A 14,222-nucleotide genomic window follows, 5' to 3' on the forward strand; every position below is an offset into this window, starting at 1 on the left:
CCAAAGTAACTCAAGCTGATTGGCACAACAGTAAACCCCTCCTTTCCATAAATCCATTCGCTGAACGCCTTCATAACCACTGATCCATCCGTCAAGCCACTGTTGTCCTCGTGGCTGCTGTAACAACTCATGGCCAGTCATCAGTGCCAAATACTAAAACATACATACACATACAGTAAGAAGAAAGCCCTCTGGGTTTGAGTTAGGCTATCGGGCCCCTATCCCTGGAGCTCACGTACCCATCCGTGGGCTAGGAAGGTATCTATCATACCGGGCTAAAGATCGGCGAAACCTAGCAAATCATCATGGGTTCTGTAGCAGGATTCACCGGTGCGATGGCAACCTCGCTACGCTCCTCCTCCATCATCTCGATCAGGTCATCGAGATTGGAGTCCAAGTTCTCAGCATCGCCCTGGTCCAGACATTGTTTGAGCAGCTCTCGATACTTGTCGATCTTCTCGCTTGTGCCGGACAGGCCCAAGGCGTCGACGTACTCCTGTTCGGCCCGACGTTGCTCCAGGATGACTTCCCGCAGCTCGGATGCTAGCTTCTGTCGCACCTCGGGCGTGTCATCGCCAGCATCATCGCCATTCATCATAGCAAGCTGTTGCTGAACCGCGGCTTGGATGTGATACTTGTTCTGGTTTGCGAGCAGGGCTAAGACTTCGTGCTGGGCCATGGTGGCATCGCCTACCGCCTTGAGCGCAGCCTCGGAGGGCTCCAGGCGACCTTCCAGTTCGGCAATCTGCTCACGTATGGCCGCCAGCTCATTTTGGGTGTTGCCAAGGATACGACGTGCTTCATTCTCAGCTTCGTCCTTCTCCTTCCATTCCTCCTCATAGTTGTGAGCTAGATCTTGGAACTTCTCAAACACAAGCGGCGTGATCTTGTTCTGGACTGTGGTAGCGGCCTCGGACCGGTAGGTTACGGCGAGCTTGGTCACGGACTCGGAGAGAGCATCCCGGAAAGAGACGTGTCGCTGAGACTCGGGGGCGAAGGGCGACGACGAGCGCTGCGGGGCTCGCTCTTTCGGCGGCTTGGATGCATTGAGGGTTTGGATGAGATCTTCTGCCCGTACGCCCTCTGCATTCACGATATGGGTGCTGGCACCTCGTCCGATCAGAGCACGGACGCACTTCTTTGCACTTGTCTGCGCCGCAAGATGCAACGCAGTGTTGCCATCGTTGTCCTGGGTATCCATGATCAGTTGAACAGTCTGGGGGTCATACAGCTCATAAAGCTTGTTGAGGATATTGTCAAGGTAGTAACGTGAACATGAGTGACTGGTCACTCGACCACTCTTCATGATGGCAGCATGGTGGATGACAGTACATCCTTGGTGGTCGCGATTATCTACCGTGTCGAACAGCTCCTTGATGACGACGGGGAATGTCTGCTTTTCATAGCAGTTGGTGAAGTGTACTGCGCGCATGAAGGGCGTCTCGCCACGAATGTTCTGCGCGTTCAGAGCTGCACCAAATCGCTTCAGCTGCTTGATAACATCGATGTCGCCCATAGCGCTGGCCCAGTGCAGAGCACTGTGCCTCTCTGAGTCGATCCACCAATCTGGCTGGAAATTGGGTGGTGGCTCGGGGCGCATCGTCGGTGCATCCTGGCGGGAAAGTAGGAAGTAGTCGAGCAGTTCGTCCCCGTAGACAGAGTGCTGCTGTTCAGTCAAATCCTGGACGGTCTCTTCGTGCTTCCTCTTCCGATGTCCCGTCGAGGGGTAGTGTAACAGATCGTGTCGATCGTCCTCGGCCATGTATGAGGCGGAAGCTATAGTGACGTTGTCAGGAGCGTCGTCCTCGTTCAGTTGTTGACTGGCAGTCTCGAGGTCTGGCTGTCGGGGAGGAGGGACCCAGGCAGCCCTCGCGGGTGCAGCTTTTGCCTTGGGCGCCTTCGGTTTGCTAGCATGTCGTGGTGCTGGCGGAGGGCTCTGGTTCCCCGGTGTGAACTCGAAGATAGGCCGGAGCTTTTCGTATGTGTTGTTACGCTGTGCCAACTGTTCACCCGACTCCAAGGGGATCCAGGTGCCTTGGTATTTGCCATAACCACCTTGGATTTTCTCGTGAACGTCTTTTTGGACCTCTCGCTCGAGAATTCGGGTACGTGCAGGTTTGTCGAAGCCCGCGGCCTTGAGGATATGGGTAGCGTTAATCCAGTCATCCTGTCTCCTTCGCATAACATGCTCTTTGAGGTCGACGCCGAATTGGAACTCGTAGACGGGAATCTATCGCCGAGGACACATGTTAGTCGGAGGACACAGCCCAACGAGGTATACCATTGACAAGGGATACTTACACCACTGTAGGTGGCACTGTAAACGCCAGGGCCGGTAGCAGGCGCTGCCGCTGGTGCTGCAGCCTTCACCATCTTGGCTACCTAATGCCTTACGAAACAAGCATGCAGATTGCGGTGATGGAGGGCAGAGGTGGAGAATGACCGTGGGACGGCGTGGTTGTGTGACAGGCCTGGAGGGGTACAGAAGGCTTGTATGAAAACACTTGGTGACGTCGAAAGCAGGATGGGTGGCTTCGGCCTGGGGCGTGTGAAGTTCTCTCTGCTGAGCGTGCCAATCGAGGAGGCGCAATTGCCGACACCGAGAATTCGAAGAATAGACCTGACCCCAAACAGAAAGACCCACGTCTTGGTCTCCAGCAGACACCGGTCTTTACAATGGGCAAGTCACAAGAGCAGCAGCAGTGTTGTTGCTTGACTCGGCTCTGGATGTGCAAATGCTGACTCGTCCCATGTGCACGCGTGAAGACGCGAAATCAAAGGGCCGGGGGCAGTGGGTTGATGCAGAAACGCGCCTCGCGTAAATTGCCTGTGACCAAAAAGCTGTTTAGCGCTTGGCGCCTGAGCCTTCAGGCGTGAAAAATAAAATAAAAACTTTGGCCACAAGCGCTAACCGCCACCCCAACGCTGCGCCACAGCGCCACGGTGCCACTGTAGGAAGTCAAGTGTGGCTATCCCCGAGGGGGCGTCAAGGCCTCTCGCGGGCCAACTCCGACTCTACAATGCTTACACATCAATTAGGGCAGACGGGCCGGTTGTTTCAGCCCGGTTCTTGACATGCAGAATACCGCCGAGATCGTTGTGGTGAGATACCAGTTTATTAGCGCCGGACTTTTTTCCCAGCCTGAAGGGATGCTAGCGATCAGCCGTGTTCCTGAAACTGATCCGCGAGCACCTGGCTCGAGCTGGTGCTGGCTCACGACGGACGACTAAGCCTCATGGGCATCTAGTGGCCGCGCTCTAGTGCTCTAATAGGCTGGACAATGTATCACCATTCTGAGCCCTACCATCTCGGGAGCCCAGTCTAGTTGCAGATCAGAACGGTGATGATCTGGGTCCCGACGGGCTTGGGACCAATTAATCTCGAACAATCCAGACGGGGCCGAACCGACATCTCGCTCGCAAGCCTATTTGTACAAGGGGCCATGTCTTCTCCCCTCGCCAGGGCTGACGTCTCGCATCTTCTGGAAAGATTGTCTTAACCATGAACTTTGCTATATCTTTGCGACCGTCCTCTTCTTCGTGGTGTCGAACCTGGCTTTCCGGGCTGACTGAGATGAATTGTCCCAGCAAATCTTCTATAATATCCATGATGGACGACGACTCACTTTCCTCGCTGATCAGGGAGGTTTCGGCTGTGTGCAACAATGCCATCCAGTCACTACGAGACCTCTCCGACGTCGTTCCCACGGCGCTTTCGACCCTCCGTCAAACCAGTGCAGAGCTACGAATCACCAGGGCCGTTATCGACCGACTTCTACTTTTCCCGCTTTCTGGTTCGAACCCACAGTCACCCGGATATCAGTATCAACCGTCGCTGCAGGGCTGCTTGGACCTGTTGGTACAGGACATGAAGACGAGCCTCTTGGAAGCCAAGACGGAGATCGCCCGGCTGCGTCGTTATTCCATCAGCGTGACAGGACTTCCTCAGTCCTTGGGTCTAGTGATACTATCAGAAGAGGGCTTCGCCGGTGTAAGACGAGATCTGCGGAGGAATCGCTCAACAATCAGCTTGATGCTGGATTGCATCTGCAGGTAAGGGCTTGCTTATTCTTTCTTCCTGGTCCGTAAGGCACACAGCTAATACGCATTGCAGTGGGATACTTGCAACTATAGATTTACGCATACACAAGACAGGCCCCAATTCCGCCGAGAAGTTCGCCAACTCCTCAAGGCTGGGACCCAGAGTAGCTCTCGACCTGCGGAGGCAACGCATCAGCACCAAGGTTCAGCGTCTGTCATCGACGATAAACCATCCGGACAGGGAAACGCCGCACAGGACGGATACCCGAAGCACCAAGAAGCTCCACGACGCCATCTCCAAGTGCGACTACCCGGCAGTCTACAAGTATCTGGCCGACGGGGCGGATCCCAACGCCACGCTCAAAGCCACTAGCATCACTCCTCTGCATCGGGCTTTGGACTTGATGGACTCGATGACAGGGTCAGGATCAGACTTGGGCTCGGGATCCGACACCGAAAAGTCACCCAAGGGCGCTGCGTTCACCATATTAGCCCAAATGGATGCAATGAAGGGCTACAACGACAGCAAAGACACGAAAGGTGTACTCTCCATACTTACCGCCCTCATCGTATCCGGATCCAATCTACGAGTCCGGGACGAAGAGGGCCGCACGCCGCTGATCCGGGCTGTCAAGGGCGACATGGGCGACTCCATTGTCTCCCTGATGCTCGAGTACGGCGGCAACCTGGTCAACGTCCAGGACAACCAGCAGAGCACGGCCCTGCACTACGCGGCGATGCAGCGGTCGAGCGCCAAGTCCAAGAACCTGGACCTGGTCCGGATCCTGCTGGCGCACGGCGCGGACCCGTCGATCCGCAACGCCAAGTCGCGCACGCCGCTGTACAAAGCCGTGATGCGCGGCCACCTCGACCGGGCCACGGAGCTTCTCAACTACGGCGCCGACCTCGAGGGCGGGTCGGACCACCACGGCTGGGCGGCGCTGCACACGGCGGTGCTGGCGGGCGACGCGGCCATGACGCAGCTGCTGTGCCACCACGGCGCGTGCTGCGACGGGCGCGACCGGGCGGGCCAGACGTCGCTGCACTACGCCGTCTCCAAGGGCCACGTGGACGTGGCCGCGGCCCTGCTCGGGGCCGGCGCCGACCCCAACCTGCTGACCAAGGGCGAGACCCCGCTGTGCCGCGCCACGGCCCAGGGCAGCCTGCCCATCGCCAAGCTGCTCATCAGCTGGGGCGCCAACGTCTCGCTGCCCTCGGCCCGCTACTTTGGCGCCTTCCCCGTCCACCTCGCCGCCATGGGGGACTACCGCGCCATGCTCGAGTTGCTGCTGGCGTCGGGGTCGCCCGTGGATGCGCTGGACGATCGGCGCCGCACGCCGCTGCAGTGGGCCGTGGACGCGCACAAGGACGCGACGGCCGAGTTCCTGGTCAGTAAAGGGGCTCGCAGGATATACGAAGGTTAACGAAACAAATTGGGTTTTTTTTTCATGAGGAGTACTTTATGGAGGATCTGCGTTGCATGAGCGGCAAGGCAGTCCTTCTTCGAATACCATTATATATTTAGAATTCAATGTCATTCACTATCAACTTCCTTGCTGCATTCCGCTGTCTCTTATCTTGTTGAGAACCGCTTTACTGGTCCGAAAATGCCGAGTCTTAATGGAAAACGTCGACGTTTGAGCAGACGTTTGAGCATCGGCTGCATCGACTGCATCGACTGCATCGACTGCATCAACCCCCATTTCCTTTCTGGAATAGACACATAGATTCCCCAATGAGCCCATTAGCTGTGCTTCATTGGGCGCGACTGGGAACTTGGAGATATGATAATCCTCCCACATTTTGATCGTCCGTGGAGAGTCTGCATCACACTGTGTTCGATGACTAGAAGCATCGTTAGTCAGGTGGACCAGTGGTGAGGGGAGTGACGACTTACTCCATCGCAATCTCAACGCAAGTAATGAGGGCAGGCCGTGCAATGTCTGCAATGATCTGCTTCAATGGCGCTGAGACGAATGCAGAGAACACTACAGTCTCGTCGTCGATTTCCGCAAAACCAGCAGCCCCAAACTGCCCGATGATTGTGAAACCATTCTTCTGCAATAGTTCCTTTGCTGGCTCCGAGTACTCGGGATCTTGAGCCAGAAGCTGAACGTCACTGCTACCGCGATCCCGACATACTTCCGCTATAGTGAGAGCCACCGAATGTTAAATCATACCGACCAACAAAAGGTCTCCCCCACCCTTCTGGAGGCTGGCGACACATATCGCCTAAGCCGAAACAGATAACTTTCGTTACTTTCTTATTGCCCAGTAGCTGCGCCAGTTGGGACCTCAGCATTTGGCAGCTCGCACTCTTGTTCCAAGAATCTCGCTTCTTTTTGAATATCGACTCTGCGTTGCCTATAGTGCTCATAAAGCCTGAATCGACCTGGTTGATCCAACGTACCAGGTACGAGCAGTGATATGTCTCCGGGGGGTCATTAGGCTGTTTATGGACCATATGCCAGTAATGCCGAAAACTGACCTCCGGCTTCCTATAGATGCGCATTAGATCCTCGAGCTGCAAGAATCGGAGCCATCTCCATACCATATCGGGCCCCGAGCGCCAAACATTATGTTTGGTGTAGATACAGGGTCGCCATTGATGGACTGGACCGTGAATTCACGAGCTTCCGTTGAAAGTTGGTCCTCGATATCTCGAAGATCCGTCTTGTTCCAGAACTTGGTGCCGCTCTCGTAAAGCTCGGCCGCACGCTGGCTGCTTTGTCTCCAGAATAGGAGTAGTTCCTCGTTGTTTTTTGACATTTGGTAAACTGTTGGTGAAGAAAGGCAAACTTGGGGAATTTATTAAGCGGGATTTTATACCCCTTTCGAGCCGTACATGTCTTAGGAACTGACTTCATGGTTTGGTATCATCATTTGACCCTACTAATTTTATAGTGAGCGTCTCTGATGCAAACAAGGCAGAGACCTTGTAACTCCAGCTTGGTCCACTTCTCAGTCTATCTATAGCCATGAAGAAAAGGGACTATAGCCTGTTGGTCATTACAGCTAGCATTGTTCCTATTTGTTGCTAAAGCTTCATTATTATTCTTCCTCTTCCTCTTGCACTTGGAGCAGTTGCAGCAGCTCGTGTAATCTCCACAGTCGACGCAAATGTAGACCATTTCATCCGGCGTATATCGCGGCGTCAACAAACTGAAGACTTTGACTAAGCCATCTTGTTCTTTATTGTCTATGGCTACGAGACTGCCGGCCACCCCAACACCAAAAATCCAGCAGCTGATTAGCAATGAAGGGGGTAATGATACCTAGGCGCAAAGCTACATTTAAAGCGCCACGTTACCGTTAAGAAATCTCTTTTATGATCTTGTGACATGATGAGAAGATGTCAAAGATACGGTAAGCTACTACATTGAATTCGACCCTGTTTGAACTATCGACCTAAGGAGACCCGGAAATAAGACATTCTCACCTGACCTTCTAACGACACGTCGAGAGGCTATAAGTGAGATATCTTATCCGTATACCGTGTCCGCGTCGACCTGGATCCTCCTTCTCATCCCCTTCTCCCCCTTCGCCGATGACATGATGGGCCGAAGCCCGATATGCTCGACGTCTCTCCGGCTCTCGACCACGTACCTGAGCGGCGGCGAGCGTTCCATCTGCTTGGCCAGTTCCTTCTCTGTGTAGGCCGAATGCTGGTCGCCTATGTGCGCGGTAATGGCCTCCGCAGTGTCGAGGATATTGCGGAGCGTCCCAGTCCCAGGGCGGTGCATCGAGACGAGTGCGCTTCGCTGGTTTGCCCACGTCCACATCATCCACGTCGTCGCGATCCAAACCAGTTCGAACGCTAGCGCCACTCCCAGGATTTGCGACGCGAACCCCCAGCTGTATCCGGTATCGCTGATACACCCACTGAAATGTACGTTGTCAAACCTTTCGTTTACGGGATTTCCATTAATGCAAAGACAGAAACCCATATCGTTGTCACGTAGCCAGCTAGAACATGGCTGGGAGGCGTCTAGGAAAGGTGCTGGAAGTTGGATCTGTTCCCCACCGAGCCATATTGTTGAGTTATATGGCAGGTTGCTGATTGCGCTACTATATCGTAGGTGATTGGTTGTGTTGGTTGCTGTAGTGTTGCTGCGGAAGAATCTGGCCTTCTTGGCAGAAACGTTGGTGGTGCTGTTTAGAAACCCGAAATTCACTCGCTGCTCTGGAGCGATCCTAGGAGCGTGTTCCATCTGCCACCCACCAATATTAGAAATAGATGTAAGGCTTGCCCAAAATCCATCGAAAAGCGTCTGGCCATCACCAAACATGTTTATTCTCGAGGAGTTGAAAACATCATTTTGCATCTCGTTTATGTTTTCCAAATCAAGATCTTGTGTTGTTTTGAAACCGTACATCGCGACAGGATGCAGCAATGCTAGTAACGTAGCTTTCGTAACAAAGTCTGTAGCCATAAGAAATTCTCAGGTAAGTAATCGATCGTGACACTATTAGTAGGGCATAGCTTACAGCTCCAGATATCCATAAACTCGTCCATATCGTTGCCAATCGGGGTTTCCAAAGCCTTCAGCTTCTCGGCTTCGATCCAGATTTGACCTGGCTTGTCGTGATGTATCGTAAGAGCTTCGATGGCCTGTGGCCCCTTTATAACCCTTTGTTCCCCGCTGTGGGTGACTCGAGCATCATCGAGGACCCAACACAGCGTGAATTCGGATGATCGAAGGGAAACGAACTGGCTACCGGCGATAGTGTAGGTCGGACTGCTCCCCGAGATATAACCAGTTGTTGCACTCCATATCATAGCAAAAGTGAGGACGTAGGCAATCCCAAAAGATAGCCATAGGCCAAGGCATAGGACCCGGAGTGGTCTTTTTGCGGAGAGCAGGCTAAGCGATGACCAAAGCGATGACAGCGATACGGTCGAAAACTGTACACTCAAGTGAGTGCTGTGAGGGATAGCATCTTTTTCCATTGCAGCAGTAAGACATCTCGACGCCACGTGATAGAGGATCCAAGCATGAACGAACTTCATGCCCTGGCCGATGACGGTATCCCATGCAAGGTCCAGGATTTTCGCTCGAGCAAAGGTGAGATTTCTGACAATGTAGGTATCGACGACAAAGCTTCCTTGAATACCTGAAGCGCTCGCATTCTCGCAATCGCCGTCCATATCGTGTGCTCCTCTTCCAGCTAGGTCACCCCAGTAGATGATTTCCCTACTAAGGTAGCTGCCGCCGCCCAAGATAATCAGAATTAGGAGAATCTGAGCACATAGAGCCAACTTTCGTCGTCGCGTACTGCGTCGTTCGAGTGGCTTGGGCGGCAGGTGAAATCCCGCGGCAGAACATTCTCCATCTTTTGGGGGCGATGTCTCTAGCCGGGCTGGAGATATCGGACGAGGAGGTAGCGAGGAGTACTGCGTTGAGGGATTGCGGGAGAGAATGGACATGGGCGTGGTGTGTCCTTCATCGTCGTTGCCCCGCTCAGATTGTTCAGAGGCCTCGGAGGCTACTTCATTGAGAAGCGGCTCTTGCCGAGACGACATGGTGCGCTAGATCGGAGGGCGTGTCAACGAACGTAACCTAGGGGGCTTTGCGATGTGCGAGCAGGAGAGATGAGAAGACAACAATCAATGCTCGATGCGCGGTGCGATGAGGCGATTGAAATCTGATTGACTGCATCACCTTTGCCGCATGGCTGCCATCATTTGTAGATGCACCGGATCCGCAGGTGCACACTACGCTAGATTATGCAGCAGATAACGACAACGCATGGAGTTCATTGGTCACCTACTCCAATACCCTGGCTTTTTGGGGTGACACAAGGCGCGGAGATGACGTAGCTAGACAGTGGCTGTTCATTAGATTGGATTCAAAACCGTTGGGGATGGCGAAGCGTGCTTATTCGAAAAACAGCTGAAATCAATGTTACATCAAAGGTGTGTTTTGTAAGGGGATGCGCATGCTTAACGTCTAGCGTGGAATGAAAGGGGGGGCTGGCAAGCCGAGCTATTGGCTATAGATCGTGGCACAGCATAAGCAGTCTACGTGCACCGATATTGGGCATCGCCTCATTATCACCATAGCCCAAGGGCGCATAGGCTGAATCGAGGGGAGCGTGCTACACCTAGAAGACCAGCATGTTGTGCCTTGAGAGATCGAGAACCATCAGACTACAAAGACCCTCGTATCTTAGCGTGACGCTGCTATAATTGCTTGCCAATATCTCTTGTGATCTGGGATACGGCTCTACACCGAAGCAGATCAGGCTATTACTGTGTGAGCCCCCAACGCGTCTTACATGGCGGCCCACACTAAGCGATGCTTTTCCGCCCCTATTTTGAGCACCGTCAATAAAATTGGAATACTAATATACTGCTAATACTACTGGCATTGCTTGAAAAGATACATTGTCGTGCCCAGCGGCTACGAAACGTCAATATACTGGGCCCTCGCTAGTCCAGAGTCACACCCGCACGCGGCTTGAGCTTCACTTCCAGGGGGCCTTTGATCCAGACGAAAGACGCCTTTTGATTGTCCATCCAGCGCTCATGTCCAGGAAGCAACTCGATATCGAATCGGTACAGGAGGCGGGATATGATGACACGCATTTCCGTGTAGGCCAGGTTCTTGCCGACGCAGTCGCGGGGCCCGTTGCTGAAGGGCTTCATAACCTCCCTCTTGTCGCCGGCGAAACGGGAGTTGTAGCGTGGATGGCTGGGGCGAAGCCACTGAATGGTCGAATAAGTTTGCGAGTCAGCCGTTATTCATCGAAATAGTCATGTGATTCAGCGTTCGACAGAACGGTGAAACCCCAGAATAGATATGACTTACGCGTTCGGGTTCAAATGCGTCCGGAGCCGTAAAGCTATCCGGATTGCGGTTGGTAGCGCTTTGGTAAGTGTGTATGATAGTCTAGGGACGGCGTTAGTCAGGAGGGTCTACCGGACGTTGGGGGTATTACATACACCGCGCGGCACCCACAGCCCATGCACCTCAGCGCCCGGACTGGTCCGCGGGGGCAGCGTCGCCGCGGGCGGGTAAAGCCTCAACGTCTCTTCGATGACGGCGTTGAGGTACTCGAGGTGGCCGGTGCCCGTCATGGTGATGTCGGCCTCGTCGGCGAAGGCGGCGCGAATCTCGTCTTCCAGGGCCCGTCGCTTCTCGGCGTGGGTGGTGATGAGGAAGGTGAAGCCCGAGAGCGCCGTGGCCGTCGTCTCGCTGCCCGCGACGACCAGGGCCGACGACAGGCCCTGGACCTCGCCCTCGCTCAGCACCGGCTCGCCGTCCTTGCCCTTGCGCAGCATGTAGGTAGCGAAGTCGCGGCGGCCGTCCTTGGGCTCGGCGCCCATGGCCATGCGTGCTTGGCCCTTCAGCCGCCCCACCCTGAAGTTTTCCTCCCCGGCCTCGGTCGCCACGGCAAGCTCTTTGGCCCCCAACAGCAGCATCAGGGGAAGCTTAAAGAGGGGAAACTGGATCAGGAAACGACGGTAGGCCCCGCCAGTAACGCCGCGGAATATGTTCTTGACAAAGGTCGTGTTGCCGTCGAGGCTGTGGAAGGAGTCGGCGAAGGCGAGGTCGCCAATGATATCGAACGTGGTGAAATTGAGCCAGTCCACAATGTTGACCGGCTCGCCTCGTTCAGCACGCTCCGTGATTTTGTCCATGAACTTGTCGACGTATTGTACAATGACGGCCTCTTGCTCGTGGAGGGCAGAGGAGCTGAAGGCGTGGTTCACCTGGCGCCGCTGGCGTCTGTGGTCCTCGCGGTTGGCGCCGATGAGGGCGAGATGGTCGTTGGTGAAAGTAAAGCCGCGGATCTTGCTGAACTCGTTCTGATCGCTGGTGCTGCGGATTCCGTACACCTCGGGCCAGCAGACACTGCCGTCCATGGAAAGGCGGTCGGGGCCGATGCGGACAATGGGTCCGTACTTACGGTGCAATAGTGGCGCCTGCTTTACCATGTCCATCTTGATGAAGGAGCTCCATTGGCCAGGCACATCCCATATCGCCATGTGCTTGGGACCAGGGGCTTTGGCTAACGGATGGAACCATAATCGGTATATGGCAATGGCAGCGATGTATATGGCAATCTAGCAGTATATGCAATGAAATGGTTAGGTTCTTGGGGTGGACGCCATGATTTTCTTCGAGAGAGCTCGCCCAACTTACGGAGATGGCAACGGCACCCACAAGGAACGTCGCATTCTCGTGGGTGCCTTGAGAGTTGAGAGGATCTCGACCTGGCATTTCAGGGAGAGTCACGTTTCAGCTGGATGATAATAGAGTCTGAAAACTGAAGAGTGTGTAAGTTGGGAGAACAACAAGAGAGTGGGAGAAGAATAGCACAAGACGTGTATTATATATCCGTATCGTTGCGTCTGCCCTCCCTAAGTGGATACACAATTTGCCCGGTTGTTCATGGACCAAATAACTCCCGACTCCTTGTATAAATGTGCTATGCAAAACTGCCTAGCTCCAAGTAGATATGATTAGCCATAACTGGCTGTATAAAGACATGTACAACGTTGCATGGTGCTAGACGGAGAATTAGGTTGTGCAGGATCCACAAGTGACCTCTAGGTCTTCGGGTCGCATGGCATTCATTAGTCTAGGAGATCCTTGCATCGTGAAATGCCGGCGACCTGAATACCGTAGTCCACTCGCCGCTGTTCACCACGTGATCGTACAGAGGATCTTTTGGAGACCCATGGCCAATCGGCAGTTCTGAGGCGCGCCGTAGCATCCAGGAGCTCCAATACTAGTTAGTGCAGAGAAGCTGGGGATTCTGGGGTCGGCGTAGTTTTCTTGTCGCCGCACCCGAATGTGGAACAAATACACCGGGAACGGCCATGAAAGAATTTTCCGAACTCCGCCCCGTCCGCTGCATAAATCGACGCTCCACAGTAATAAGGGGCGGGCGGATCGGGTCTTCTAGGTCAAAATTTCGTTGCAAAAAGTGTAATATAATCCCGGAGACAAAACCAAGTCTCGGCCGGGCTACTTTGTGTATATCTGGAGCATACACTCCCACCCTCTCGTTTGACATGATGTGACACGATTACCGTAGACTGTTGAAGACACCCTCTGTGTGATCCCAAACCATCTTTTCTACGCCCTTCTTCCGGAGCGGTCCTAGCACACGTTCGTTATCTGTGATACCGCCCTTCGCGTTGACGAGAAAGATGCCCTTCCCGGCGTTGCTGCGGGCAGCCTTTTGCGGCGCAGGACCGCTCACACCATCAGCCAAGACCAGGGGCACGATGCCGTCGCCGACGCTGTAGCGCCCACTGGTGGCAGCGAAGAGGCTGCGCTGGCCTGCCTCGGCCGGGGAGCGGGCAAAGAGGAAGAGGAGGGGCGCGATGAGGTATCTGATGGCGGCGCCCTTGATGCCGCTGGCGGCGCGGCCGAACAGCGGGGTCGCCACGATGCCCGGGAACTCGTGCACGAAGCTGATCCGCGGGTTCGCGGCCGCAAACCTCTCGAGAACCAGCGTCCCCATGGTCGCGCTGTGGATGCTAGCGTTGGCTACGGAATAGTTTCGTGGCTCGTTCAGGCTCAGGTCTTCCACTTTCACCCGGCCCTCGAGGCCGCCGGCCAAGGACCGACATGACATGCGGGCTCTTGGCCGTGTTGAGGAGGGGAAGCAGGAGCTGGGCGACGCGGATGCGCGAGTAGAACCGAGTCGTCATGGTAGCATCGAGTCCCTCGGGGGTGCCTAACGGTGTCCGTATGGTGAGTGCAAAGTCATGGCGAGAGCCGAAGTATATTTGCAGCGCACATACCTTGTCGTCCATCTAAAGAGACAAACCCGACCGACATGTAAAGTAGGTCTAGCGAGGATTCCTTCGCTTTGAAGTACTCGGCAACCTTTTCGGCATCCTTGATGAGCGACAAGTTCCTCTCGATGATCTCGTACTTTCCGCGGGGATTGAGAATGTGCAAGTCATCGACGATGGGGGCGGCGGCCTGGGCGTTCCGGGCCACGAAGTAGACAATAGGTTCAGCGGCGTGCTGCGCGAATTCCCTGAGAGCGCCGAGACCGATGCCAGAGGTGGCGCCCAGGAAGAGCGCGACTTGGGGCCCCTTTACGCTGGAGAGGCGCCTGTTCGAATCAATCACAGTTTGGAGGTCAACAGCCATTTTGACGATGCGTGAAAAGACACGGATGAGTTGTCACAATAGTCGAAGGGGAGTTCGTTG

At 54.6% G+C, this 14,222-nt stretch overlaps 7 protein-coding genes across 7 annotated transcripts; 1 reads left to right on the top strand and 6 right to left on the bottom strand.

The window, feature by feature from the left end:
* Positions 1-292: 292 nt before the first annotated feature.
* On the bottom strand, positions 293-2,373 carry PG998_012813 (cell division cycle-related protein res1/s.t1.c1; the record flags this gene model as incomplete). The annotated part of the gene is made up of 2 exons (XM_066879629.1): positions 293-2,230; positions 2,302-2,373. The coding sequence occupies 2 exons, from the start codon at positions 2,371-2,373 to the stop codon at positions 293-295; spliced, it is 2,010 nt and encodes a 669-aa protein (XP_066726013.1).
* Positions 2,374-3,610: 1,237 nt separating this feature from the next.
* PG998_012814 (uncharacterized protein) lies at positions 3,611-5,465 on the top strand (the record flags this gene model as incomplete). The annotated part of the gene is made up of 2 exons (XM_066879630.1): positions 3,611-3,989; positions 4,156-5,465. 2 exons carry the CDS (start codon positions 3,611-3,613, stop codon positions 5,463-5,465), a joined length of 1,689 nt encoding a protein of 562 aa, XP_066726014.1.
* Positions 5,466-5,934: 469 nt separating this feature from the next.
* On the bottom strand, positions 5,935-6,810 carry PG998_012815 (uncharacterized protein; the record flags this gene model as incomplete). The annotated part of the gene is made up of 3 exons (XM_066879631.1): positions 5,935-6,182; positions 6,226-6,539; positions 6,593-6,810. The coding sequence occupies 3 exons, from the start codon at positions 6,808-6,810 to the stop codon at positions 5,935-5,937; spliced, it is 780 nt and encodes a 259-aa protein (XP_066726015.1).
* Positions 6,811-7,523: 713 nt separating this feature from the next.
* On the bottom strand, positions 7,524-9,565 carry PG998_012816 (uncharacterized protein; the record flags this gene model as incomplete). The annotated part of the gene is made up of 2 exons (XM_066879632.1): positions 7,524-8,464; positions 8,530-9,565. The coding sequence occupies 2 exons, from the start codon at positions 9,563-9,565 to the stop codon at positions 7,524-7,526; spliced, it is 1,977 nt and encodes a 658-aa protein (XP_066726016.1).
* A 909-nt stretch (positions 9,566-10,474) lies between these two features.
* Positions 10,475-12,269, bottom strand: PG998_012817 (cytochrome P450 3A17; the record flags this gene model as incomplete). Its single annotated transcript, XM_066879633.1, has 4 exons — positions 10,475-10,750; positions 10,854-10,934; positions 10,988-12,112; positions 12,192-12,269. 4 exons carry the CDS (start codon positions 12,267-12,269, stop codon positions 10,475-10,477), a joined length of 1,560 nt encoding a protein of 519 aa, XP_066726017.1.
* Positions 12,270-13,080: 811 nt separating this feature from the next.
* PG998_012818 (uncharacterized protein) lies at positions 13,081-13,521 on the bottom strand (the record flags this gene model as incomplete). The annotated part of the gene is made up of 1 exon (XM_066879634.1): positions 13,081-13,521. One exon carries the CDS (start codon positions 13,519-13,521, stop codon positions 13,081-13,083), a length of 441 nt encoding a protein of 146 aa, XP_066726018.1.
* Positions 13,522-13,537: 16 nt separating this feature from the next.
* On the bottom strand, positions 13,538-14,162 carry PG998_012819 (uncharacterized protein; the record flags this gene model as incomplete). The annotated part of the gene is made up of 2 exons (XM_066879635.1): positions 13,538-13,737; positions 13,805-14,162. The coding sequence occupies 2 exons, from the start codon at positions 14,160-14,162 to the stop codon at positions 13,538-13,540; spliced, it is 558 nt and encodes a 185-aa protein (XP_066726019.1).
* Between the last annotated feature and the right edge of the window lie 60 nt (positions 14,163-14,222).

This window comes from Apiospora kogelbergensis (assembly GCF_038363985.1).
Source record: "Apiospora kogelbergensis strain CBS 113332 chromosome Unknown utg000008l_segment0_segment0, whole genome shotgun sequence".
Classification (NCBI taxonomy): domain Eukaryota; kingdom Fungi; phylum Ascomycota; class Sordariomycetes; order Amphisphaeriales; family Apiosporaceae; genus Apiospora; species Apiospora kogelbergensis.